Source organism: Chelonoidis abingdonii, chromosome 5, assembly GCF_003597395.2.
Source record: "Chelonoidis abingdonii isolate Lonesome George chromosome 5, CheloAbing_2.0, whole genome shotgun sequence".
NCBI lineage: Eukaryota > Metazoa > Chordata > Testudines > Testudinidae > Chelonoidis > Chelonoidis abingdonii.
Genome location: NC_133773.1, coordinates 28543583 through 28570265, shown reverse-complemented (window position 1 = coordinate 28570265; position 26683 = coordinate 28543583). Strand labels below are relative to the sequence as shown.

The following is a 26683-nucleotide window of genomic DNA, read 5'->3' as shown; positions in this document are numbered from 1 at the left end:
ATAGAGGGAACTAGAATCTAGGATAGAGGGGATCTCTGCAGGGAAACCCTTGTACAGGCAAGCTTGAGGAGAAGGCTTTGGGTTATGTTCTTTAATTATTGTGAGAGTTAGCAATGAAGCCAAACCCCAGGAAAGAGGTAATTATGCTGTGTGCTTACTTTCAGGATTAAGACAGAACTCCTTCTGCTTTCACATGTTGTTTAGCATATGACTAGTTTAAACAAAATCCCATCCACTTTTTTTTTTTGGCAGTTTCATAAAACATTGTTGCTCCAGCATGCTGGAATTCAGCTGACAGGAGCAGGTGAGCCACTTGGATTTACAGATGTTCCATCATAAGAAATACCAGGAATAAGTCCTGCGGGCAGGAGAATAATTACAACATTGACTCTGGATGGGGAGGAACAAAGTTCAATTTAAAAGTGTACGGTTGTACAGGTCCTACTACAAAGGATGCAGTGCTTTCTTCTGATATTTTAGTTAAAAAAAAAAAAAAGAACAGAAACAATCGAGCTATTCAGATTTGTACAGCAGATACTGCGTAGTCTTTCTGTAATCTTTTCACTGGCCCTTAATAAAGCATTTTATATTGCAAACATTTTAAATAAATATTATGCAAAATCCTATACATTTCAATTAGATTTCGCATAGTAAGCTATTAATTGTATTGGGGCTGGAGTACCTCATATGATATCATTAGGCATGTATCAAGGTAAACATTAAAATATTTTAATGTAGAATGGAATAGCTTTTTGTGTGGTGAAGCTGCTGTCCTTCTACTCTACAGAATATTAAAATATAGGATATCTTGTTCCTTGCTATTTGCAGTCACAGGCATGTGTGGATGTATGTCACAAGCACTCGCATCACATTCCCTTTGTCCTACTACTTCACTCTTTTTTTCACTATGTAAGGATTCTAGTGTGTTAGTCATTGTCCATATACTAAATCTTTCATTGTGATAAAACAGTACATAACTGTAAGGGACAAAAATCTCACTTTCCATTCCTGCATATAGAGTCCTATTGATTCTGAGTCTGTGGGATCATACCCAAGTATAATTATCTGACCTAAAATAGTTAGAACAACACTATACCTGCCTACTTACAGAATATGATTTTCAAAACTTTACATCACTGTAGGAAATAATATGGTCACATGATACCCAGTAGTGGCAGAAAGAATATAATCAACTTTGTGACAGAAGCTTGTCACAGTTTAATAAGCAGGCATGGTACCTGCTGCTGAATGTGAGTTAAGTAAACACATCTATCAAGTCTGAAGATCAATTTAGTGTAGCTCCTTCTGATTTTCAGTGCAGGACAGTATGTTTCAGTGTGCTAAAAGAATTAATGAGACTCGTACAAAGCCAGCAAGCATTACAAATGTACTGGGTAAATTTCCAGAGTTTAAAATCAGTACAATGGGCCAGATTCATTCCTGCTATAACTCCACTGAATATAATCTCAAAATCTTCTCACCTTACTCACCTGAACACAACATCTAGTGGTGTTACTTCAGAAATGAATCTAGCTCTTTCTCCTTTATAGCCACTAGACCTAATGCCATTAAGTGTCTCCTCTCAGGAGCTGAGTGCTGTCAGATTCCACTGGGAATTGCAGACTTGAGCTGTCTGTGATGATGAACGAATAAAGACCAGAAAGCTGTTTGTTCGTTCATTCCAAACCTTTAGCGCCTCCAACCTGCTTAGAAACAAGACGTGTGATGAATGTTGTATAACTCTCAACTGGCTGCAGACTGTGTCATTTATGATACTTGCAATATGGCAAAAACAGCAGAGTGCTTGGGGAAAGTGGTAGTATTTATCTGTCACTTGGCTGATGTACTGTGAAGATCATCACAGGACTGTGAAAAATAGGTTTGCAATTTAAGGGGAAGGTTTGGGGGTGAGATGTGGGGTTTGGGAGGCTGTTTTATGGGGGGGCATATATTTGGGGCTTGAGCCACGGGGTGGGTTTATTTGGGGAGATGGGGGTTGGGATGGTGGGGAGATGAGTGGGGATCTGTGGCAGGAGGAGGTTTTGTGGCGTTTGGTTTTGCTTATGGCTTGGGGGCTATGGTGTGTTTATTTGGGGACAGGGTTGCAGGGAGTTGGACGGGTTTAAACAGGAGGTGGGAGAGTTGGACGGGTGCTGTGGGAGGAACAGATTGGAGGACTATGGCAGGGGCAGATTGAGTGGGGAGCTGTGGGAGGAAGGATATTTGGGGGAAGAGGGCGGTATGTGTGTGTATATGAACGCAGGTTGCTGTGTGGCGATGTGGGTGGCCACAGCTGGCTGTGGTTGTCTTTGGCTTGCTCCCTCCTCCTCAGCCCCTTCCCCCCTCTCCTCCCTCCATCTTGCTTGCTCCCTCCCTTGCAGGCACCAGCCCCAGCTCTTCTCGTTGGCACTGGGAAGGGATGGACTTGCCACAGCCACACCAGGGCATTAAAGAATGAGATGACTCAGACAGTATGGTAATAAGGGCCATAGAAGTATACAACATAGTCCTGTTAGTGAATAAAGAGTTCGCAAAGAGGAGATTTTCCTGCTGCAAAATGTGGTTTGTAATTATGTCCTTGTTGCCATGAGAGAAGTGTTGTTACTGGAGGAGCTTTGTCACAGAGTTCTTGAGCTCAACTAGAGCAGTAAGAAATATTGGGCTTATGCAGACAAATAACTAAAAGGTGAATCAATATTCTGGACATTAATTTTCATCTTTTACTTGGAGAAAGTGTGCACATGTATCTTACAAATGTGGTATTTATGACTGGTATGCCCTTTTGCTTACAGAATGGACTCAATGCCCTACACCTGGCTGCCAAAGAAGGCCATGTGGGACTGGTACAGGAGTTACTGGAAAGAGGGTCAGCAGTGGATTCAGCTACTAAGGTAATATGTGCATGTTTATATAGTTTATTTACAGAGAAAAGAGATGAAAGAACTAGAAGTAAATATTTCCCCTTGTTATCCAATGGGCAGTGTAAATACTCAGGAAATTTGCAAAATACTGCAATATAAGAATACAATATTAAGATAAATACCTCTTTGGTAAAGTATAAACCTAAACCACCAGGACAAGATCTTCCACGGGTGCAAATCAGTTTACCTTCATTGACTTCAATTTATGAGTTTAATACAGAAATTATAGGGTTGAAATTATGTGGCCTGTGTTATACAGAGATCAGGCTAGGTGATCACAATGGTCTGTTCTGGCATTAAAATCTATGAATCAGCTGAGGCTTCTCGGTTGTAAATGAAGATGGGGACTGAGAGGTATGTGCAGAATGGGAGCCCTTACAGTTTCACTATTATGAAAAAGTTTACCCTTTTTAGTGGCATTTTTCATTAGAGAGACAAAGAATATAACTGACCAATTGTAGACTATTTCAGAATAGTGAAAATGTGTAATATATACGGGTCCCTATGTATGCTGTATTACAATGGAACCACGTTCTGCAGCAATAATTTCTATAGTATAATTCAGCAATGATTATTCTCAGTAATGACTAAGGAAGGGTTTTCAGCTGTGCTCTGTAGATAGCCGAGCTGTATGGCCTTCAGCGTACGTTGTTGTCTAGGTGGTCTGGAGTAGAAGCTCTTTTCCCTGCCCAGTGCATGCCACAGAATGGGGGACATTGTAGTCAGCTTCAACAGTTCATTTTCTCAGTTCTCAGGAGCTGCTCTATTCTCTAAGCATCGTAACTGACCAGCTTGCACATCTGATTACACCTGCTCCTTTTCTGCAAGCTGAACTCTAGCCCTGGCTCACTGACCCCTGTCCTACCTGGTTCTGTAGAACAGTGAGGGAAACATACACTGTAATCCCAGTAACTCCTCTGCAAGCAGGTCCTAGCGGGACAAAATGAAGGTAAACAGTGCTGAGCACCTGACTGCAGAACCATAATCCATTCTGCAGTAATAATGGTGAATTCTGGGGATTCTTGGAAAAATGGCCATTTCCACAACTGTACAATAACAGAGTTGATGGGGCCCTGAGTGAGATAATGGGGAAGATCCCTCCTCTCAGAGCTGTTGTTTCTGGCTCTTTGCAGACTCAGGTGGGCATTGATTATGCTCGGTTCATATTTCCATGGTTATCTTTGCAACTATTAGGGCTAGAAATTTAATTTAAGAAAAACAAAAGCTGAAATTCTGGAGCGTTTTTCTGCAGCAAAAAGTGAATTCTCTGGCACTGCAAATTATGGAGATAAGTGAATAACCATGTTACAATATGTTTTGGCTATTGAGTTGTGACATACGGGATAATGTTTCTAGAATCTTCATCACAATATGTCTAGGCCCTCACTCCAACTGCTTCTCCCTACCCCTCTGGTCACCTCATTGATGGAGGCCTAAGGATTCCCTCATTTTATCTTTTTTTTTAACCGACCCTTCTGACCATGAGCCTTAAATTGAACCATGCTTTTTCTAGCATAGATGGGACTCTTTTAAGAGTACATTAGAACATAACTGTTCAGCGAAGTGTCTGTTAGATGTGGGATACTGCCTCCCCCAGGAACACCTTGGCTCACAGTGGGGCTGGGAATGAAATTCAAATCTCCGGCAACACTCTACTGCTTTAGCCATTTGTGTTCCATTGAAGGGAAATGAGTTCTCCAGGAAGCCCCCTTTGCTCACACACACCCCCACCACATAACTGCAACTCTGCCTTCAGCTGAGAAGAGCTCTCTCCAGTGCCATTAATGCCAGTGGAAGTCCCTTGAGGACAATATGAAATGCTTCCTCCCCACTTTGCCTGCTGCCTCAACCCATCTTCCATCCCTGTTACTGTCAAGTAATCATGTTCTTTCCTATGCACACTTTACTACGTGCCAACAAGTAGAAAACAGAGTGAATTCTCTTCTCATTATTTTCATGTTTAGGTGGTTTTTGTCTCTGGTAACCTAGTTCTTTCAGCAAAGTACTCAGTATTCAGACTGTTCTTTCAGCCATGTACAAGGAGATCTCACTTTATTGGGTCATGTGGGATGATTTAGAAAGCTCCTAAATCTCTGCTTTCCCTTGTGGAGAGCACATCCACTGAGCTGAAGGAAAAACCTATCTACTCTAGTTCTTTGTCAAACATGAAATAAACCAGCAATTTGTTCCATGCACCAGCCAATCCCTTTTCCAGAACTCCACCCCAAAATTATAAGAATATATCCTGGGGAATTAACATGACAAAATCCCTTTGGCAGCATATCCCAGCTCTGTCCCATGCAATGTCCACAATGCTATGTATCCTATAAGGTAGAACAGTGTCTTATGAAGTAATGCATGGAAGTAGTATTGTGTTTTGAATGTCATAATGATTGTTAATAAGGGATCATTTCTTTTACATAACAGAAAGGGAATACAGCCCTGCACATTGCATCCTTGGCCGGACAGGCTGAAGTTGTCAAAATTCTGGTTAAGGAAGGAGCCAATATTAATGCACAGTCTCAGGTATGGTGATGTTTTCCCTCTGTTGTACGTATAATTTGAAGTTTTGTAAAACAAACTTAAGGCAATAGGCAGGCACAATACATGCTTCCCCTGCACCTAATCCTGAGAAATCAAACCAGCCTTGACCTGTGTCATAGATGGTATTCCTTAATATGTGACTGTGACTTTAAGTACCCAACTGCATAGAATAAAGTCGTGTGTTGGTTATGTGATGCATAAACTTGGATTGTTGTTGACTGAGATCACCAAGGAGAATTTTTCCTGTGTGTTCTAGCAAATCAGGAGCCTCAAATAATCCCACTATGCTAAGATGTTTTAAAATAATATGTTTGTCTTAAATTCTTACCTGTCAAGCTGCCTGGAATGGCTCACGAGCAAGAGTACGCACCTCATGGCAGACTGTGAAGAAGCAGGGCACAAACCCCAAACTGGTTGTGGGTTCTATACTTAGATTCACCAACCAAGAATCAAGTGTGAACCCCTCAAGCATTATAACAGCCTTAACATGTACTCTCAGACAGTCCCCTGGGGTACTCCAGTCTATCTTGCCACCCACATTATCTTGCCTTTGTGATAGATGGTCTCTTACACCAAAAATCACAACAGTGTTCAAGCTCGTTCCAGTCCCAAAGGACCAGTCACTTACCCCAGATAAATTGCACCTTAGATCCTACACTAAAGACAATGTGCTTTTAGCCAGTCCTATAATACATTAAATAAAGGTTTATTAACTAAGAAAAACAAGTGAGTTATGTATAAGGTTAAAGCAGGTAAACATACACACACAAATGGGTTACAATCTTAGATTCCAAAAGTTAATAGAAGCTGCTATAATATGAAAGCTCTGTATGTTTTCTAGGGCTAAAGCAGACTAAGCAGCCAGGGATCCCTTGCTTATGCTTAGAAATTTTCTCCCCTCAGAGTCCAGGTAGCATAAAGAAACCTAGTTCCCTCTTATCCAGGATTTTTATTCCCTTTCCCCAGAATTCAAGCTGATGGGATGGGCCCACCTGCACACCTCCTCTTCATGAGTGGGTCGGTGGGTGGGGGGAATCAGTAAAGGCTGTTGTCCTCTGGTGTTCCACAGTGGCGTATCTGGGCCTTCTTTTGTTGGGCAGGAGATGACATCTCTTGTGGAAAACTACCACGTGTGAAATACTAATGCTTTTCTCATGATTATGGGTTTCATAGCAAACGCTTAAATATTACCTTATAACATAGGATACAGATATTATAAATGAGATTAATGTATGCAGCAACTCACAAGCATTTCATAAAATCTGAACGCAGTCTTGTAACTCTAATATATATATTAACAATACTAACACACAGGTGAGCCAGACTGGTTTCCAGCTATGCATTTGTCAGTGTTTTCTGAAGCCTAGGGGCCTTGGCATGAGTTGTAATCTGGTCTGCCAGCATCACAACTCCAACACCTACTTTTCAGTCACAAGGACTAAAAGCAACGCTTTTCATTGTTAACTGTTGGTTAAAAAAGTTTGTAGATGGATTAGTTTCCATTATGATAGGTCTCGGTATTCATTCTTCACATAGTAGGGATTAAATGAAAGATTTGGCATGCACGTTTGATCTGGGGAAATGCAGGTTATTTTGGAATGCAATCCAACTGTTATAAAAAAAGACCTATTAATCTCTATGGCATGAAGGTTGGCTACTCTTTCAAAATGTACCAAAGAGCATAATGATGTCATTACAGAAACTGACCAGTGGTGAAGTGCTTGAAGGTAAACTTCTCTCCACCTTTGTGCAAAGCTGTAGTAGCAACAGCTGTCTCATTACTGCTGTTTCAGACTTGCAAACAACATGTGTTAGGTTCTCAGTAGAAAAGAACAGACCGCAAGCCATATAGATGGTTTGTTTTCAGAGCCAAGAACCTCCACCCCCACAAACAGATACACTTAATGGTTCTTGTTTTTAGCAATTTGCCAAGTTATCACAACACAATATTTCAGATACTGCAATTGTTTGGAATCCTAAACACAGGGAAATAATGAATATCTCAGACAGCATTGTTTGGTATGTGTTGGTAAATGCTACTCTTTAACAAAGACCATTGAGCATAAACATGCATAATTTGGGGGGTGGCAGTTGGAAAGTGATCTATTGTATGTTAAAGAATCTGGCATCTTTATGCATCAGATCATTATGCAATGTATAGTGAGCCAGTGGCATTCTCTGAAGGAGGTCACCAAGCTAAATTCTACTGCTGGATTTAAAATATGGCTGGATCATTTGATGCCCACTGGTAATGTTTGTACAGTAGCTTTGCAAGCTAAGACTATGAGAAAAATTAGTCATACTTCAGAAGGTTAAACTAAAGCCATGTTAAATTCTGCTTTGCTCTGAGTGAACATGGGCTAGATAATGGCCCTCACCTCCATTCATTTGTGCTGCACAAGGTGAGGGGGATGGGGACAAAGATGTCAGAGAGTTGCCTTAACAAAGCAGATGGGGATTACCAGGTGAGTACCCCAGGAAGCATAAAGCTGGCACAGTTACCTCTATGCCACATGCTTCCCCTTGCTCCAGCACAGGATATGTTTGTGGGCAGGGAGGTGCATAGTAGAGTCAGAGGTGTCAGTGAGTGTGGCCATGTAAATGTTAGGGGTCTGTCATAGCTAGTGTTAATTAAAGCAGCTCTAAATTATGCCAGGGTCCAACCAGTCCTTGATTTGCTCCAGGATCTTCCCCTGACTGTCCAAGTCCTGCACTGAACACAGCTTGATTAGACCTGGAGATCTGGCATTTCATTGTGTTTAATATCCTGTCTAATGCAGGAGATTGGAAGCATGCAATGACAGGTGATGCAAGCAGAATGCAATAGACTAACCAATGTATTTATAAAATGGATAGCTCTGTCCCTACCTTCACAACACTCGCATAAAGATCAGGTATTTGTTTCTATTGTTTTCTTCCCAAAAGCTTCTTTGCTAAGGAGCTCTCATGACAGCTGACTATCAGCTACACCCCATACTTCAATTTCATTTAATTGAATGCTGAGAAATGCTATAATGTTGTTCCTCTAATTCAAGAAATGAACTAGTTGCTTTCACAGAGTCCTAATTGGATAATTATCACACACTTTCATAAACTGTAGGTTCTAAAATTAGGATTTCGGCAATGCTAAGAGAGATCAGCATGAAAATATAATTGTTTTAATAATCAGGAACACTTTTTAATATGAAAAAAAAATGTATTTTCTGCCAAATTGGGTAAACATTTTCACAGTAAGCTTAGAACAGCCATTGCATTTTTATTGTTAGCACGGAATGTTCCAGATATTGTATCCAGTCTTGCTAACAAGCATTTGCTCCTTGAATTCTGATCCAAATGGAATTGACTTAGAGGATTATGACAGGCAATCTGACATACTCTCATCTCTTGCCCACTGAAACCCTTCTGTATATAACAATAGTTTTAACATTCATAATTGTGGTGAGAGGGGCTGTTTTACCAAGATATCTGCTGGAAAATCTGTCCAACAAGACGTTTACCACTGAAGTCAGTCTTCAGCTTTGTGGAGGATAGCTCTTAGAGAAAAAGTGAGAGCAGCACCAAAGCGATAATGCAACCCTAGACCAGACAAAACTAAGAAAGAGGAAAAGGTAATAAGCAGAGGAGGAATTCACGGGCTAGTGATCATGAATAAGGCTACGTTTTAATCATAGTTTTTTTTAGTAAAATTTATGAACAGGCCACAGGCAATAAACAAAAATTCACAGCCCATGACCTGTCCATGACTTGTACTATTTACCTGTAACTAAAACTTGGGCCGGTGCCCCTGGTGTTCAGAGGGGGGGGAGGTCTGGGTGCTCCAAGGGTGCTGGGGGGGGTTGCCCGGTACCCCTGCTGGTGCGAGGGTGGGAGGGGAGAAAGGAGATTTGGCAGGGCTAGTAGGCTCCCTACCCGGCTTTACATGTCTCTGCAGCTCCTAGGGGAAGGGAAGGCCAGGGGGCGCTGAGCACGGGTCTACAGCTCCCATTGGCCAGGAACCGCAGCCAATGGGAGCTGCAGGGGTGGTGCCTGCAAGCAAGGACCGTACCCAGAGCCCCCATCCCCTCCACCTAGGTCAGGAATTGCAGGGTCATGCAGGCTGCTTCTGGTGAGCCCCTTCACCTTCCAGGTAAGTGGCGCCCTGCACCCCAACCCCCTGCCTCAGCCTTGAGACCATTCCCATACTCAAACTGCTGCTGGCCCAGGGACTGCCCAAGTGTTCGGAAAACCCCTCAGCCAGCCTCACCGGCTGCTGCAAAAGTCATGGAGATCACGTAAAGTCATGGAATCCGTGACCTCTGTGACAGAAACACAGCCTTAATCATGAACTAATTTGGAGGCTAGTTATCATTAACCAATCAAATCTTCATAGAAAGAAAGTTAATGGCATTAAAAGATTAAGAGCCATACCTTCCTCTTCTCTTTTCTATAGGTTCTTATACTGCACTGATCATTGTTGTATCTGAGTGCCTTACAGAATCAATACTTGGTACTGGTGAGGCCTGAGAGGGAGTAGTGTGTCCAGTTTTGGGCATCACACTTTAAAAAAGTTAGGGACACACTAGAGGGGATCCAGAGGAGAGCAACAAAAATTAGAGCTTTAGATGCATGAGACAACATGACCTTTGAGAACAGGATGAAAGTATTGGGCATGCTTAGTCTAGAGAAGAGAAGGAGGACCTGATAAGTCTTTAAATATGCAATAGGTTGTTATAAAGAGGATGATCGGTTGTTGACCCATGGCCCCCAAGGGTAGGACTAGAAGTAACAGGCTTATTTTGCAGCAAGGGAGATTTAGGTGAAATATTAGGGAAAACTTTGTTAACTATTAGGATAGTTACCAAGGGAGACTGTGGAATCCCCATCATTGAAGGTTTTTACGAACAGAATGGCCAAGTTGTATTTAGTGCTGCTGAGTATGGGGAGATGGAATAGATGATATCTTGAGGTCCCTTGCAGTTTTACTTTTCTGTGGTTCTATGAAAGCATGAATAACTCAGGCCAGGTCATTGTCTGCCAAGATGAGATGGTGTCTCCTAGCCAACCAGAGATGATAGAAAATATTACTCATGGATGCTGCTTTGTGAGAGCTCAACATCAGCAAGCAATCCAAGAGTATTCCTAAACTATGAACTAAATTGACCAATTCTGGATGTATACCTTCAGCCAAAGGAGATTACACCGTGGCAGCAAGCTCTGCCCACCAGCATCACCTCTTTCCTGCTCACGTTCGGTTTCAGCCATCTGTTCCATATCCATGAGCATATCTCATCCAAGCACAGGCCATCTTAGTGGTGATCAGATGTGGTGAAGGAGAGGTACAGCTGCTTATCATCTGCTTGTTGCTGATACTTGAAGCCATGTCATCTGACCAGTTCGCCAAGTGGCTTCATGGAGATGTTGAAAAGGACTGGAGAGAACCACAAGTAAGGGATCTAGTTAAAGAGTTTCCCATCACTATTTATTGGGGGTTCCCCTCCAGGAAGAACTCAAACCATTTTAGTGCATCACCTTATGCCCCTGCCATCTTCCCTTACATTAACAGGCGTCCCACTGGTTTGAATTAGAGGTTGACTGTCTCATGTGTGCACATCATTTCCTTGATTATCTAAAAACAGACTAGACAAAATGCTGAGAATTACACAGTAGGAAAGTAAAAAGTAAGAATAAAATGGGATAGATGATGTAATTGATCTTTCCCATGGCTAGCAAATTCTTATTGCGTGTGTGTGTATATACCTCAAGCAGTTAGTGTAAAATAGACTTAAGTATCACCTGGAAAGTGGGTAAAACGGATGGATGATCTTTTGGTTAAGCACTGAACTAGAACTCAAAAGATTTGGGTTCTCTTCCCAGCTTTGTCATAGACTTCCTGTGAGACCTTGGACAAATCACTTAATTGTCCTGTGCTTCAGTTCCCCATTAATAAAATGGGGATATTAATACTGCCCTTTTCCTCAAAATTGCTGTGAGGTTCTCAGAAACACACTGACATATAAATAAAACAGAAGAAGCTAAACAGTTAATAAAAGACCTAAATCTCTCTGGCTAAAAGTGTAAGTTTTGTGTGTGTGTGTGGTGGGGCGGAAATAAGATAGTTCATGTAGAGAATGGAAAAGCAGGTGATTGGAGAGAATAGTACCAAGAGTATGCCAAATGATATGTATCTAAACTTCCCAATAGGAAATACAGACAGAAAAAGGAGGGAGCTAAAAAGACAATGGAACAATTTGTCACTAGAAAAGTGTTTTTGATAGACGTATTCAGAAAAAGACAAATCAAGAAATAAATGGAGTGAATACAGTGAGTAAAGAGAGCCAGGTTATGAGGCCTCTGTAGTGGCTGACATTCTGGGGCTCTCATTCTTAGACTTCCCCTGGACTTCATTTTTAAAAATAGACACCACTAGTAACATCTTAGTCTTCAGGAACAGTTACTGTTATTAAGGATGTATTACATGTCCTTCTCAGCATCTCTGCTATTTCACACTTTATTTCCTTCAAACCACTGTGAATACGATCCAGTTGTAGTGATTTAATGCCATTGAGTTTCTCAAGTTGTTCCATAACTTCCTCTTTAGAGACTTCAATATCTGTCAAAGACACACTCCTATACCATAAAAATTGCCTTAGCAATAAAAATTTCCCACTGGCGTCTACATAGACTGATGGAACAAGAGAAAGGAACTTCTCAACTCTCTTTGGTACTTTTTTCCTTTGATTTATAGAGTGGCTGCCATCAAAATAATTTCCACTTGCCAGAATTGATATCTGAAATACTGTAGTTATTTCCTTAAACTTAGAATAAGGCAATAATGAGCATATCTCAGGAAAATGAGGATTTTTGTTTAAATAGTGACCATGGAAGGCAGAAACACAATCTATTGTCCCCCATCTGGTAGGGGGGACAGAGATTCTGAGTCTGAGTCTGTGAATCTAAAGTTTTTATTCTGCTTTGCCCTTCAGCCTTACAAGACTCTTCCCCCCCCCATGAATTTTTATGCAGAACTTCCAATTTTAAAATCTGCTACTTTAAAGTTAATAATCATCCCTGTTAATTTTAGGGAAGTACTCCTCTATTCTGATAAAAAGCCTAATTGTGAAGTGATTTATTAATGGAATGTTTACAATCTGACCCATGCATATTACTTGAAGAGTAATAGATACTGTCCTGTATATACAAAAATGAGTGGCTCTAAAATACAATCATTTAAGATACAAAAATTACTAATCCAAACTATGCCCAGTTTGTGCCATCCAGTCAGTAGAGTGTGCAAGAGTATGATACATTTGCTCTTAATCATAAAAATGTACTTTTTTCCTCCTGGCTATGATCTTGATTTGTAATCATATTGCCCCTGCAGTCAGTTTGAAGTCATCTTGCTGACGTTCACATGTATCACATGTGCCTACTCTCTGCTTGATATGCTATGGGATGGTGTGATCTTTAGTAATGCACGTTCCTTTCTCTTGGTGAGCTCAGTAATACTTGCCTACTGCTCTTCCTTGTAAGCATAAAGATTGACAATAGTTCATCATTTAATGGCACAACATTACTTAGTAACCATCCTTCCAACTTCCCCTCAGTTCATGAGGTAACTGCACAGGGAGGGAAATTAATGACTTCTGATCCACTCTATTCAATCTAGTAGAAAAACTCCCATTGGCTTGGATCATGTCCTTTGACTGCATTTTAAAACTTAACAATATGTTTTGACTTTGCATTGATTCCCAGACTGGTGTTGGAGACAGTGGTTGGTTATAACAAGGTGCATCTTCCTGTTTTATTGTCACAAATAATTTGCATCCAGTACCAGTAAAGAATGAAACTCTGGTGAGATCAGATACGTAGCTGAATTCATCTGAACTAAAAAGAGAGTTTGCATAACGTAGGGGATGTAAGAGTTTATACCAGAAATTTTTACATAGCAATACAATAATTGCAGACATAGACAATTGCACTTTTCGTTGGCCCGCACGTAAGTGGCAGTTTGAAAAGCTACAAAGCCAATCTCTAGTTCAAGGTTTATCAGATTGAATTCTCTTCTAAATTCAGAAAAAATGCCCTGGCTTATGGCTGAATCAAGATCCTTCTTGGTTCAGAGCCATGTAAACATCATGGGCCACCTATTTCACAGAATCGTCCACACTGCCCACCAATTTGCTTCTTCCACAACTGGAGCACTTCCTCACTCTGCTTCCTTATCTTCAGTTGTTCTTGTGCTTTGGGTCATTACTGAACACAGTAATTGTTTGTCTCTCTCTTTCTATCTGCAAGCGTCTGATTTTGAGACCTATGAGTAGGGCCCTACCAAAACCACTTTCCATTTTGATCAATTTCATGGCTGGAGGATTGTAAAATTGGTCAATTTCAAATTTTCATATGTTTACATCTGAAATTTCACAGTGTTGTTACTTTGGGGGTCCCAACCCGAAAGGTGCCCGGAGGTGGGTCTGATCCCCACTGTGACGAACTAGGAATGTTCTTAATGTTGCTCTGAATACTGTGTTGGAGCCTCAGTGTCCCCTATGCAGTTCTTAATATCTAGGTGGTGGGATAAGGGTGTGTGATTGCTGCAGAGCAAAGGGCCAGTGCACCTAAATGCCTGACACTCTGTCTCCTAGCAACTGATGGCCTGGGCCCCTCCTCTGCAAAGGTGCCAATTGAAGGTGTTGGAGACAAAGGGATCAGGTGACCTCCTGCCTGGGAAAGGAGCTGAGCAGAGAGGAGGGCTGGCTGGAGGGGTTGTTAGTCTGGAGCTGAACTGAGGGCCGAGACTGGGGCTGGCTCACTGCCCCAAAATGGACCTGGCCGAGGGGTCCGGTTCACTGTATCTACAAGCCTGTTTTAGACCACTGTTCCTGTCATCGAATAACCTCTTTTTACTGGCGGCTGAGAGACTGCAGAGTGGGGGTGCAGGACCCTGTGGCTTCCCCAGAACCCCACTGGGGCAGGCTCGCTGTGGGAAGCTCACAGAGGGGCAGAGGATGCTGAATGCTCCAAGGAGAGACCCAGGAGGTGAAGACGTGTGAGCTTCTTGCCCTGAACAAGTCTGCTCCAAGAGAGAGGAGGCTTCCCAAAGTCCTGCCTGGCTTTGTGGGGAGCAGTTCCAGAGCATCGCCCGGGGAATCCATGACACCCACCCCCTAAAGTGGCCGTGCAGGGGATTGACAAGTCTTGTTCCTCCACAGCCAGGCAGGGACTCACAGCTAGGAGCCCCCTGGCTGGGCACTTCCGGCAGCAGGGGGAGATTGGACTCACCTCCATAAGCTGCCTCCAACTACAGGAACCTCCAGAGCTCCTGCCCAGCCCCAGAGCTTCCTGCAGCAGGGTTAGGCACTTAGAGGTGGGTCTGATCTCTCCCCAAGAGAGACTGTGCTGGGGATGGACAAGTCCTGTTCCTCCCCAGACTGCCCGGGACGTGCAGCTAGGAGCATCCCGGGCTGGGGCGCTCCCAGCAGTACAGCAAGATCAGTTTTCATAGGGAAGGGCTTATTTCACGGACCATGACATATTTTTCACAACTGTGAAATTGGTAGGGCCCTACCTATGAGAAAGTGTTAGAAGCATTTCTTGGTCTTTTTTCAGGTGGCACAGCAGATAACCCATGAAAAGTGACAGCTGTCTGAGTCAATTGTGCTTCTGATCGGTAAACTATTGTAAGCCTCCCACTACATTCTCTTAGGTCATATCATGTCACTTGACCTCAGAGGGTCAGACAGCAGATACACATCCACATCTCCCTGTCCTAAGTTAGTCCTCACCCTTCTCTATGTACACCCTGCTCCATACAAGGGGCCTTCTCAGAGGCAGGACCTGGATGCCAGTGCACTGGGGAACTGGCTTTAAATTTCTATATCTGAAGTTTACGTAATGGAAACATTTTTTAAAAAATATGAACTGCTGGGCAAAGGGCTTTTATTGGGGATAATGTTGTGCATTAGTCATGTGGAAAAGTGCAGCTGATTCTAAAATGGCTACAATTGTCGGCACGTATTGTTCCCCACATGGGCTGAGTTACAGAGATTTGAATTTTATGTATCCAGTCTTTTAAACGTCAAGGAACACATTTTCAGCAGGTGTTACTTGTATGTACAAAATTTTCTGATTGTCACTTATGTAATAATACCAATTTGAACTAATGGGCATTCCTTCTACAAGTGACAAAAGGGTAGATGGGCCTATCTAACAATGGACTCTTTTCTTGATAAAACAGTGCCCTCTAGGCTTGACAGGGGACCACCCAAGCTCTGTTCTGCTGTATGGAGTCCCAAATATGTAAAGGGAAACATCTCTCTCCTTTCTTCATTTGTGGATGATTTCTGGCTCCAGTGTGATGCAAAGTATGCTTGACAATCACCCACATTAGCAGCCATTATGGATTAAGTAGCACCTTACCCCACCAAAGAGCCTGGCAGGTCAGTGGAATGATTAACTTGCTATTGCATTATTCCAGTATCTGGTCCTATTGGTTTATCAAGACCAGAGTTCTGACTACAGCAGAATCTACAGTGCACCTACTGGTTCTCTCTCAATCTGATATTAGCAAAATGCTTTCTTCTTAGGAGGGAAAAAAGAAGTTCTTGAAGGTGACCATTGCCTTCCTGGGCCTCCTATCTTCTAGGTCTCTTGGTATCCTGCAGAAAGATAGTCCTGTGGGCTCACATGTATGAGAAAAGTCTTCAGGCATAGCTCCTCTGTCAGGATGCTCATATTTTATTCAGGGTCTGCTGCGAGGGGCCAGTAGTCCACTAACTGTGACAATATCCCTACTGCAGTAGTCCTGATAGATAAATTTGCTGGAGAAAACTCCCCTGAAGCAACAACCACAGATGTCAGTCTCCTGGACTGGAGAGCTCATCTTGATCATCGTATACTTCAAAGGGGAAAACAGTTTGTCTCAAAATGATGAAATTCAACATCATTATAAAAGCAGCAAAGAGTCCTGGGGCACCTTATAAACTAACAGACATATTGGAGCATGAGCTTTCGTGGATGAATACCCACTTTGTCGGATGCATGATGTTAATTAATGATACTTAACATCATTATACAGAATCAAAATGAAGAGTTTAGACTTGTGTCTGGTATGAATAGGTAAGAAAAAGCCAGTAGTGGAAATAGTGTGTAGTAGCTACAAAGGAATTGTCATATTTCGGAGCCCTTCATCTGATAGAAAAAAGCATCACCTCAAATTTTAAAATTTCTTCAGCAGAACGTAAAGGAAAAAATCAGACAAGTAGTATTATTTAAATTCGTAGAATCTTAGAAATGTAGGCTTGAAAGGGTCCTCAGGAAGTTACTGAGGCAGGACCAAATAAACCTAGACCTTCCCTGATAGGTGTTTTTCTAACCCATTCCTAAAAATCTCTCATGATGGGAATTCCACAACTTCCCATGGGACCGTATTTCAGAGCTTAACTACCCTTATAGTTAGAAAGTTTTTCCTAATAGCCAACCTAAATCTCCCTTGCTGCAGAGTAAGCCCATTACTTCTTGCCCTACCTTCAGTGAACACAGAGAACAAATGATCACAGCCCTTAATATATCTATTATCAGGACCCCCCATCAGTCATCTTCTTTTCTCAAGATTAAACATGCCCAGTTTTTTTAAACCTTTTCTCATAGGCCAGGTTTTCTAAACCTTTTATAATTTTTGTTGCTGTCTCCTGTATTTTCTCCGATTAGTCCCCATTTTTCCTAAAGTGTGGCTCCCAGCACTGGGCAATCTCCAGATGAAGTGTCGAGTACAGCGGGACAGTTACCTCCCGTATCTTACATATGACATTCCTGTTAGTGCACCCCAGAATGATATTGTGTTGTGGCCAATGGTTCACTCAGGGGTCCATTTAAAGGCAGAAACTTGCCCTCTAATCGCTAGATTATTTAGAGTGACTTAGATCCTGAAACTGAGGATTAAGGAAATTGTTTCTCTCCAGAGCCTGATCCTGTTGTTGAAAGGCCTCCAGATTCTGCCCGTCCCCAGTCTCCTTTGAACTCACATCAGCTATTACTCTAGACATATTCTCATCTAAGTTTGCTACCTTTATAGTGATACTTCCAATGAAAAGCACTGGAGACGTGACTGTCCTGGTCTCTGAATCCTTTATAAGGACAAGGGAACCCCTTAAGAGAGTACAAAATGTCCAACCTAAGATGATATCCCAGAGATAAATTTAAGGGTCCTGCTGGAGGCCCATATTAAATTCTGTCATCAAACTGAAGACATGGTTTAGATGATTCTCCTGCCTGTGATACTCCTGAATCTTCTCTTTGAGAGGTTACTTCCCCCCCTGACTTTATAAACATACTCTTGAAGCAATTATTTTGTCTTTGGAATGAACCATTTTGCACCACATGTTGGCAAATCCATAGTGACTGTCAAGTAGTGTTAGAGTATTTACACAGGAAGACTGTGAGCCTAATACAATTCTGCAAATAGCTAAGATATTCAGAAAGCAGCATAACTACTATGCTAATCTGAAACGTGGGATCGGTTGACTCTATCTCAATTGAACAGGAAGATCTTAAGGAATAACAGGGGGCACTCAGACAGTTTTAGTGTGTCTCCCTGGGGTCTCCGCTGCAGCCTCAGCAGGATTAAAACTGCTGCTGTGGTTGGATTTACAGTTCAAAATAAACCATGGGCAAGTGCCAAGTTATTGCTTACAGGATCAATAGAAATCCATAGAGAAGCATCGTGTAACCATCCCTGATGCTTCCTCATTGAGTCCTGTGACATTTTTTTAAAAACTGAATTCTTCAACAAGTCTTCAGATATACAGTAGCATAGTATTTAACCTGCTGCGTGAAAAAATGCTTGTGAAAAGATGCTGGTTTGTAGTTACACCTTTACCTACATATTATTAGTTAAAAGGTTCATTTTTTACAGGGACAGATTAAGGCAGTTTGGGTCCCTTGACACCATATTATAGATGCCCTGTGGCCTGGCACTGCACTTGGACTGGCAGTGGAAAGGGCTTCCGTCCCTTCCCCTAGAGACAAGGAGAATGATATGAGACCTCTTCCTTCAACCCAGGAGTAGCAGGGCTCACCACTTCCCGGAAGCATCTGGTTAGAAGCAGAGGGTCTAAGACAGTGCTTCTCAACTTATTTCTCATGCGGCTCACAATGTGTTACCTGGGCTCCTGGGGTCGGGTGATGGGGCAGCGGTAACCCGAACCCAGACCCCCGACCTTGCGGGGCTGGCCAGGAGCCCCTGACCTCTTGGGGCATACTAGCAGCCTGGACCCTGACCCTGCCACGCTGGGCAGTGGGGCAGTTTGGACCCCACCGCGCCAGGCAGCCAGGAACCTGGACCTCACCATACAGGCTGGCCTTTAGCATACAGCTGAGCTGGACTGCAGCTGTGTGCTAATTGGGCTGCATGCAGGCCATGAGTTGAGAACCATTGGTCTAAGCTACAACACTTAGAGTTGGTGCTGAAAATGTCAATTCATTGAAACTAAAACTCTTTACAAAAACATATTTTGTTTTGATTACATTTTTGTCAGGAAGGTTTTTCAGGTTCAGAATGGAATTTCTGGTTGTGTGTGTGAGAAAGAGACTCTAGAATAGCGAACAGATCAGTGGTTGGGGTACTCATCAGGGATGTCGAAGACTCAGGTTCAAGTCCTTGCTCCATATCAGGCAGGACATGGATCTTTCATCTCTGATGAGTGCCCTAGGCACTAAGCTATAAAGTCAGTCTCTCTCTTGTACCCAATGAATATTTAACTATTTATACAAAGTGGAGCAGCTCCAGCAGGAGAGACAGACTCACTGAAGACCCAGGTTCAATTTGCTGCTCCAAAAAAGGCATAGCAGAGACCTGAACATAGGTCTCCCACATCCCAGGTGTATGCCTAAAGATTGGGCTACTGGTTATTGTGTGATGTCTCTCCCTCTTTCATTGTGAAAATTTTCTAAAGATCAAAACTGCCTAAGTTTCACTCCTCATTGAAACAGAAACAAATTATGAAACCTTAAAATTTTTCACCAAATGGAATTTTTGCCTTTTTGGCCAGTCCTGATAACACACCATTCAGATTTATGATGCAATTCACTACTCTCAGAGCAATCATTTCAGACCACCTGCATACTCAGGCAGACGTTACTATGTCAGTCAAAAGGACTAGTAATTAACTTTTCTTGCCTTTTGTTTGAATGAAAGCTTAGATTCTTATGTAATCACATGACTTCCAGAGCCGGGGTCCTCGACATATGCCTAGAGTGCTTCCATCTTAATCTGCCCTGATTCTTAATCGTGTTTAAAACATCCTATGGAAACACCTGAGATGTATATCCTGGTATGTGCCTGCAAAATACGCACCTGCTCTGACCATCGTAAAATAAAAGCCTGCTCAGACCATGCTTGAGTAAAATTTCAGGTTTAATTCTCTATTACATGTGAACATATATATTAGTTTGCAGATGTAAGTGTACGGTTATATGTTCATTAATTTATTTTGCAAGAGGAATGTAGCTACCCAAGTTGTCTTTTTCAATAATATTTTGACTGTTCATAAACACTGTATTGTAGTGTAATGTAAAATGTTTATCAGGCTCAAATTATTATTATAATATTTATTATTTAGCATGTATATTACTATGTAATATTTATATTACTGCACCCAGCGGTCCAAATCAGGATTAGGTTTCCATTGTACTGGTCACTCTCAGCACACACAAAGACATAGTCCGTGACCCAAAGAGGACAAATGATTTATGACTGTCTCCCTTTTCCACCATCAAATATAGTAAGCATGTTATACATTTGCAATTTTTCAATATACATGTTATACGTCAGCAGTTTGGAGCGGGGTGTTATAATTAAAAATGAGTGCCATCTGTCCCTCAGTATAGCCAAAATTAATTGGCTGAATGGTCTATGGCAAGCAAAAAGTTAAGTTATAGATCTGATCCTGTTTTGGTCCCTTATATCACCTCTGATAACTTAAGTGTTGTAAGAGGGTGGAAAGTCTGTGGAAAGTCTTCCATTAACTTCAGTGGGTTTTGGTTAGGTCCAGAATTATGTTAATTTCAAAGTAGGCACATCTTATTCATATATTTAATAGGTTGTCGATCTCTTCAGTGGTCATGTGGCCTAGAGACAGATAGCACATTGCAGTTTTTGTTTATTTTTCTTCCACTTCATTATTTTGCTGTCACTGCTCTTACATTGCACAGATTTCAAGCACCTGGATAAAACATATGGACCCAATAGGGTTTTTCATAGACCAAAATCCTGTGCTTCATCATGGGGTAATGTCTGTAAATCAAAGGAATAAAAATTCTAAAATCAAAATACAGTGTGTTAGCATAAGTTTACGATAATATGCAAGTGGATGAGTTAAAGCAAACTAAGACAGTCAGCAAAGAACTTGCTGAACAGTAGTGAAATAAATCAGAACCAAATAGTATAAAAGTGTGTATGTTTACATTTTAATCTTATCTTTGTTGCCTCCAACCGCCATTACCTAAACATAAAATAAATTAATATTTCTAAAATGCTTTCACTGCAGATCTGAATTAAAACCAAGGATAAGGGGCAAATACTTAGCGATATTAATTCTGGATGCTGAAAATCTTGCTCCTGCCAACTTCTTTGGGCCTCTGAGTTGGAAAGGGAAAAAGTCAACATCCAGGGCCTGCATCTTTGTGCATGACTAATCCATTCTCTTCCCAGTACCCACCCCTATCAACTGAATTTCTGTTAAAAGGTTCAATCTAGTAAAAAATGACATCTTTTCAAGGAGAGGAATATCTTGATTTCTGGTTGGCTCTGTTTTAGTCTCTCTCTTGTTAATCTGCTGTTCTGGGGGAAGTTGAGGGGGATGCAGTTGTGATATTTGAAGCTGCTAAAATTGATGCTTGCACATTTCAAACTGTTCTTGTAAGCCAGAAAGCTCTGATACTGTTGAACACTTTAAAAAGTGATCAGTTTCCTGGAGAAGTGTTCTTATAACCAAAGAGTAGCAGCTGTCTTTTAAGTAGTGCTGCTTGTACCACTTTTAAGGTTCCCCATAAGCCATGAGGTGTGAAGTCAGTGAATATATCATAAACCTAAATAATATAGTTTATCTCTAGATTTTTATATTTATTACTATGATATAAAAATGGAATGTAAAGTGCACAGGATGCTCATTTTATCAGTAAATTTGTGAGACAGCTGAAGAGTGATATTTTCTATATAACCTTTTCTGCCATGACATATTTAATTTATTACAGTATAACATTATTTACATGATCTGTCTTAAAAAAGATCAATATTCCTTTTATTATTCTTTTCTTTTAATAACACAACAACATTAAGCTCTAGTGATTTAGAAACTCTTCCATTACTAAATCTTCTATAATTCTGTCCCTTTTCCTACATCCAATACATTTTCCTGACTTGTAAGGCCGAATCGTTAGAGTCAATGGAGCTCCATACAGTTAGAGCATTGCATCTGGGTGCAGTGAATTAGAGGATTGGAGACTAAATTCTTAATGAATAGCAGTATCCTGTAGCACTCCAGGGTTTAAGAATCCTTTCATTCATAGTATTTAATGAAACTGGAAGTTGATGGAGAAAAGAGGTCATTCTGCAGTTACATTTTTGAGAAATAATTTTTGATCAAAGATTAAACAAAAATTGCCTCTATATGAAGATTTAAGTAGAAGCTTCCACTTACATAATTTTATCAGGTGGATGGTGCCAGGTCTTTCATGTGTTGTAAGGATAAGCAACTTGATTGACAATATTGCCCAATCAATGCATTTGGAATACTGGACTGTTCATTCAGAATAACCAAGGTGAAGGCCTTGCTGTGTCAGTACTGTTGTGCCTCAGTTTAAAGGATTACACTGCACAAAAAATAAACTGGCAGCGCATAGTTATGTATATGTATTTAAATTCTATTTAAATTCCTGCAATTGCAAGTATTTCACATTTGCTTCTAAAGGTTGGAACTGAATCTGTGTGTAATGGCAGAGTCTTCCAATTTCCACAATTGGCTTTCCAACAATCACATTTTCCTCTAATCAGCTGATGGCCAGTATGATATCATATGATACCATACTTCACCTTCCGTTGGACTGTGCTACTACTTGGGGAATTCTGCACCAAAAAATTAAAAATTCTGCATTTTGTATTTGTCAAATAATGCTGTAGAATCACACCAGTTTCAATTGCTTTGGTAATTTATTTAAACTGCAACACAGGAAAAAAGTCACAGTAACTATTCAGCATTTCCTAAACACATGAAAGTTAAGTTACAAACACTTGATAACTAACACCCCACATTCCAGTTATAATCCTGGATTTTCATTTAAGTTACATTACAGAACACTGAATAGTAATTGTAAATTGCTCAGACTTGCACACATGAAAGTCAGACAGTTTTGCTAATGATTGTCCTGAACCAGGCTGGGTACTTTGGGAAGCGCTTGGTTCTGATTGTCCTGACATTTTATTGACTGCTTGGTAAATGTTTTATTTACTCTCAGTCTTTTCCTTTTTAATGGCTAAGTAAAATAAATCCTGAGCTGTAATCTAACCACACAGAAAAAAAGTGAGAAAGCACATAGATCTTCCTAGCTGAATCCCTTACTGTCATTTCTAAGGCTTTACATCACTCTGGGAATGTAGAGGCCTTAAAACTTTTACAGGTTTTATGCTCCTGGGGGAATTGACTGAGAATGGGAACAGTTAACTAACAATAGGAACATTAACAATGTTACTAGGCAGGCAGGCTGCTACATTTCTGTCTCACAGACAGAGTCTTCCTGTTGCATAATAAAAAAGCCCTACCCCTCCACACAAGTAACAAGTGAGAGGGACAGAGTCTGTCTTGGTTGTTGGCACTTACACACCCAGCTCTGCGCCCTGACGGTGATCAGTGTCTCCCATGCAGGCGCACACGCCCAACCCCTGTCCCTCGGCAGTGATTTGCATCTCTGAGCCTGCTCCAGGCACACTGGAACAGACTTGCTGCCGGGGAAGAGATGTGTGTCCCCCTGAAGATTTCATTTGCATTTTTCTGCATTGGTGGGCCTCACAAAAATATGCAGACCATAAGAATTCTGTCAGCAGTACTATGTGAATGAGTAGTGTATTACTCTTTGTGAGTGTGGTTGTGAAAATCTAGTCTTGAATTTATGAACACTCACACTCAGAACATAAATCACGGAATAACAGTAAGCAATACTTCAGTGCTAGCTGCTTAGGTTGGACGCTATGGAATAGATTCCCATACTCTTATGCTGAGTGGTACCTTAGTCCTCAAGTAATTGTTTGAAATCAGTGGGACTCCTTGAGGTTTTAGGTATTACTCAACATGAATAAGGATATGAGAATTTGTTACCTAATTTTTAAGTATAATTTGTCCTTTATCTGAAGTGTTGCATCAGAGGATATTTAAAATTCAGAGCTCATTTTAAATCTCCTGGCTGTTCCGTATAGAGGGCAAAACTGCACCATTCTTAGGGCCAGATTATGACTTCAAGTATGCTCCCACATGGGGGGAGAAAAATGTGTAAAAAGCTCACTTACGTTCCTATTTGGGCTCTTCGTGCCACAACAGAGGTGCGAGAGAGAGAGAGGAGCCTTTGTGCATCTGCTAGTTCCACTCCTGTACAGATGGGTGATAAAGGTAAAGGAATGAACTCCATATGCAGACCAATTATAGACTGATGCATATTACTTCACCTGGAGCAGGGATAGAGCCATGAATCAGATTGTGCCTCTCAAAGTCACAGTCTGATTCCTGATCTGTTCCTGAGGCAGCTCAGCTACACACAACCCATTACTCAGGTCTTGCAGCAGTGAGAAATCCGTACAGACAATGCCCACAAGATAAAGTAGGTCATTAGATCAAAAATCACACAGAACTTTGAGCAGCAGCAATTTCAGGTCATTGTACCCATATAGGGTCTTAAAATAAAGGATTAAAAGTTAAAATCGGACAATGTGAGTACTTATTCCAAGGAGCAAATTATTCCATTAGTTTTGGTGTGTAAGACCAGAAGTCTGTCTCTATAGTCAATTTTGGCCATGGTTAGTTTGTAATTAATAGATGTTGAAATGAATTTATAAGAAAACACAGTTGTATGTTTCCATATGATGCTTTTTAAAAGTCACAACAACAATATAAGTGAATGTGAAATATTTTTTATCCAAATCTGATCAGCCTTGAAATTTTTGTGAATCTTCCACATGCTCTTTAATTCTTTTAAATCCACGACTGTCACTAATTTTTTAATTAGTCGCTGAGAGTGCATGCACTGATTCTTGTAATTAACTTGCCTCACATCCCCTCTAAAATTCAAAATACGTATTTGATTTCTCACTTTTTATTTCCCAAATGCCAGCCTATAGTTTATCAAATGTTAATTTAACTTGTGGAGTATGATAGCCTAAGGAAATAAAATTATACATGTTTAGAGCGGAAAAACTGGAGGAAGAATGAGAAGTGCTGTTTATTCCAGCATCAGTATGACCTCCTGTCATTCTTGGACTGTGATTTAATCATGTCTTGTAAACTAAACAGGATTAGACCTGGTCAGTACTTGAATTGGGAGGGGCTTCTGAAATAAAACCCAGCGTGCTGCAGGAAATGCTGGCAGAAGTGATTCGGTATGTACACTCTTTTTTCTGGCCTAGTACTGAAGCAATGACCCAACATGCTGTTTAGTGAGCTTAATGCTGCTAAAACGAGTCTTTCAGATGAGTTTTAATACTGAGGTCCAGACCTTTTCTCATCATTAAAGATGCACCAGTGCATTTCACAGGCATAGTCATGCTAGCCCAAGTGTTATGCCCAAATTCCAACACCTCTCTGTTGTTTCAGTCAGATATAGTATTCTGGTTTGCTTCAATCATGTCTTTAAAAAAATTGTGTTAGGTTACTCTGTTAACCATCTGTTCCATTGTACACAATGACATAGAAGTCTGTGGAATGCTTTGTGGCCCTCTTGGTGAAAGGAGTTAGTTATATAAATGTATAGGGTGACCAGATGTCCTGTTTTTAAAGGGATAGTCCCATATTTAAGCCTTCCTGTGAGTGTCCCAATTTTTTCTTAAAAAATGGGCAAATTGTCCCATATTTTGTGTCTTTCTCCTCCTCCCCCCAGAATACTGGCAGGTCCTGCTGCTGGCCAGATCCCTGCTCCCCGGCCTCCCACCCACGAGCGGTGAGCGGGAGGGTCCAGAGGCCGATGATGGGGGTGGGTATGCAAGGCTGGTGGCAGGGCGAAGATGCAGCATGCGGGGCAGGCTACTCATCCCCGCTGGTCTGTCCATGCAACCCTCACTGCGTGCCAGCTCTTAGCACTGCGGTGGCTGGTGGGTATGGGCAGGCACCAGGTGATGGCCAGTTACATGGCACCTTTTCTGCCACATATCAGCCTTTTACGTGTCCTCTCCCTGCTTTGCCCCCCCTCAGGCCTGCTGTTCCTCCATATCCCCACTGGTGGGGCTCATCCCACTCCCAGCACTGTGTAGCCAGCCAGCCCCTGGTCGAAGTGTTCAGCTCACCAACAGCCTGGCGAGCAGGCTCCTTCCTCTCTGGCCCAGGGCGCTGGCCAGGAGGAGCTGAGCCCTGCATGTGCCAAAGACCTGCACAGCGCTGGCATGGGAAGCATCTCTGCCTCTCAGCTAAGCTCTGGAGTGGAGGCGGCGGCAGGGGGTGGGGAAGAGCTATTTCCACCCTGTTCATGGGGGGCCCAGCCAGGCATGATGGGTGGAGAGCACCGGGAGGGAGGGTGAGATCAGTCGGTCACCCCTCCCCATGCGAAAGAGTTGTACAGTTGTGTGTGTCACCTCTCCTCGTGTGTGGGAGGGAGGGGTGTGTGTGTGTATGTCACCCCTCCATGTCTGAACCCTAGAGCCTTACAGATAAGAAGGTAAATAAAAAAAATCAACTACATAGTATTCCTTTTTAATGGGGTCTCAGTCAGCTTGATAATAATTTGAATGTTTGTACTGCATAGTTCTGATTGATTGCCGTTGAACTCACTTGAATATGAATAATTTTACCAGGTGTCCTGTATTCAGCATAGGGAAATATGGTCACCCTATAAATGTAAGATGTTATGATCTAAACATGTTTTTTGTTTGTATGTCCTTCGTTCTTTTTACCTGGCATAGTAACAGGATGTATAAGAAAACATCTTTTCCACATCTCATCTCTTTCTTTATCATAGCAGATGATTTGCATTCCTTGAGGTTGAGAGAAACT

The 26683-nt window shown here is 41.6% G+C and overlaps 1 protein-coding gene across 23 annotated transcripts in view; it reads left to right on the top strand.

Annotated features, from left to right (window-relative positions):
* Window positions 1–26683, top strand: part of ANK2 (ankyrin 2) — a 638506-nt gene that overhangs the window by 417906 nt on the left and 193917 nt on the right. For all 23 annotated transcript variants that reach the window (XM_075066172.1, XM_075066174.1, XM_075066175.1 and 20 more), the window contains 2 exons: window positions 2793–2891; window positions 5349–5447. In XM_075066172.1, the coding sequence (XP_074922273.1) occupies window positions 2793–2891; window positions 5349–5447 (198 nt within the window). The remainder of the gene's footprint in view (window positions 1–2792; window positions 2892–5348; window positions 5448–26683) is intronic.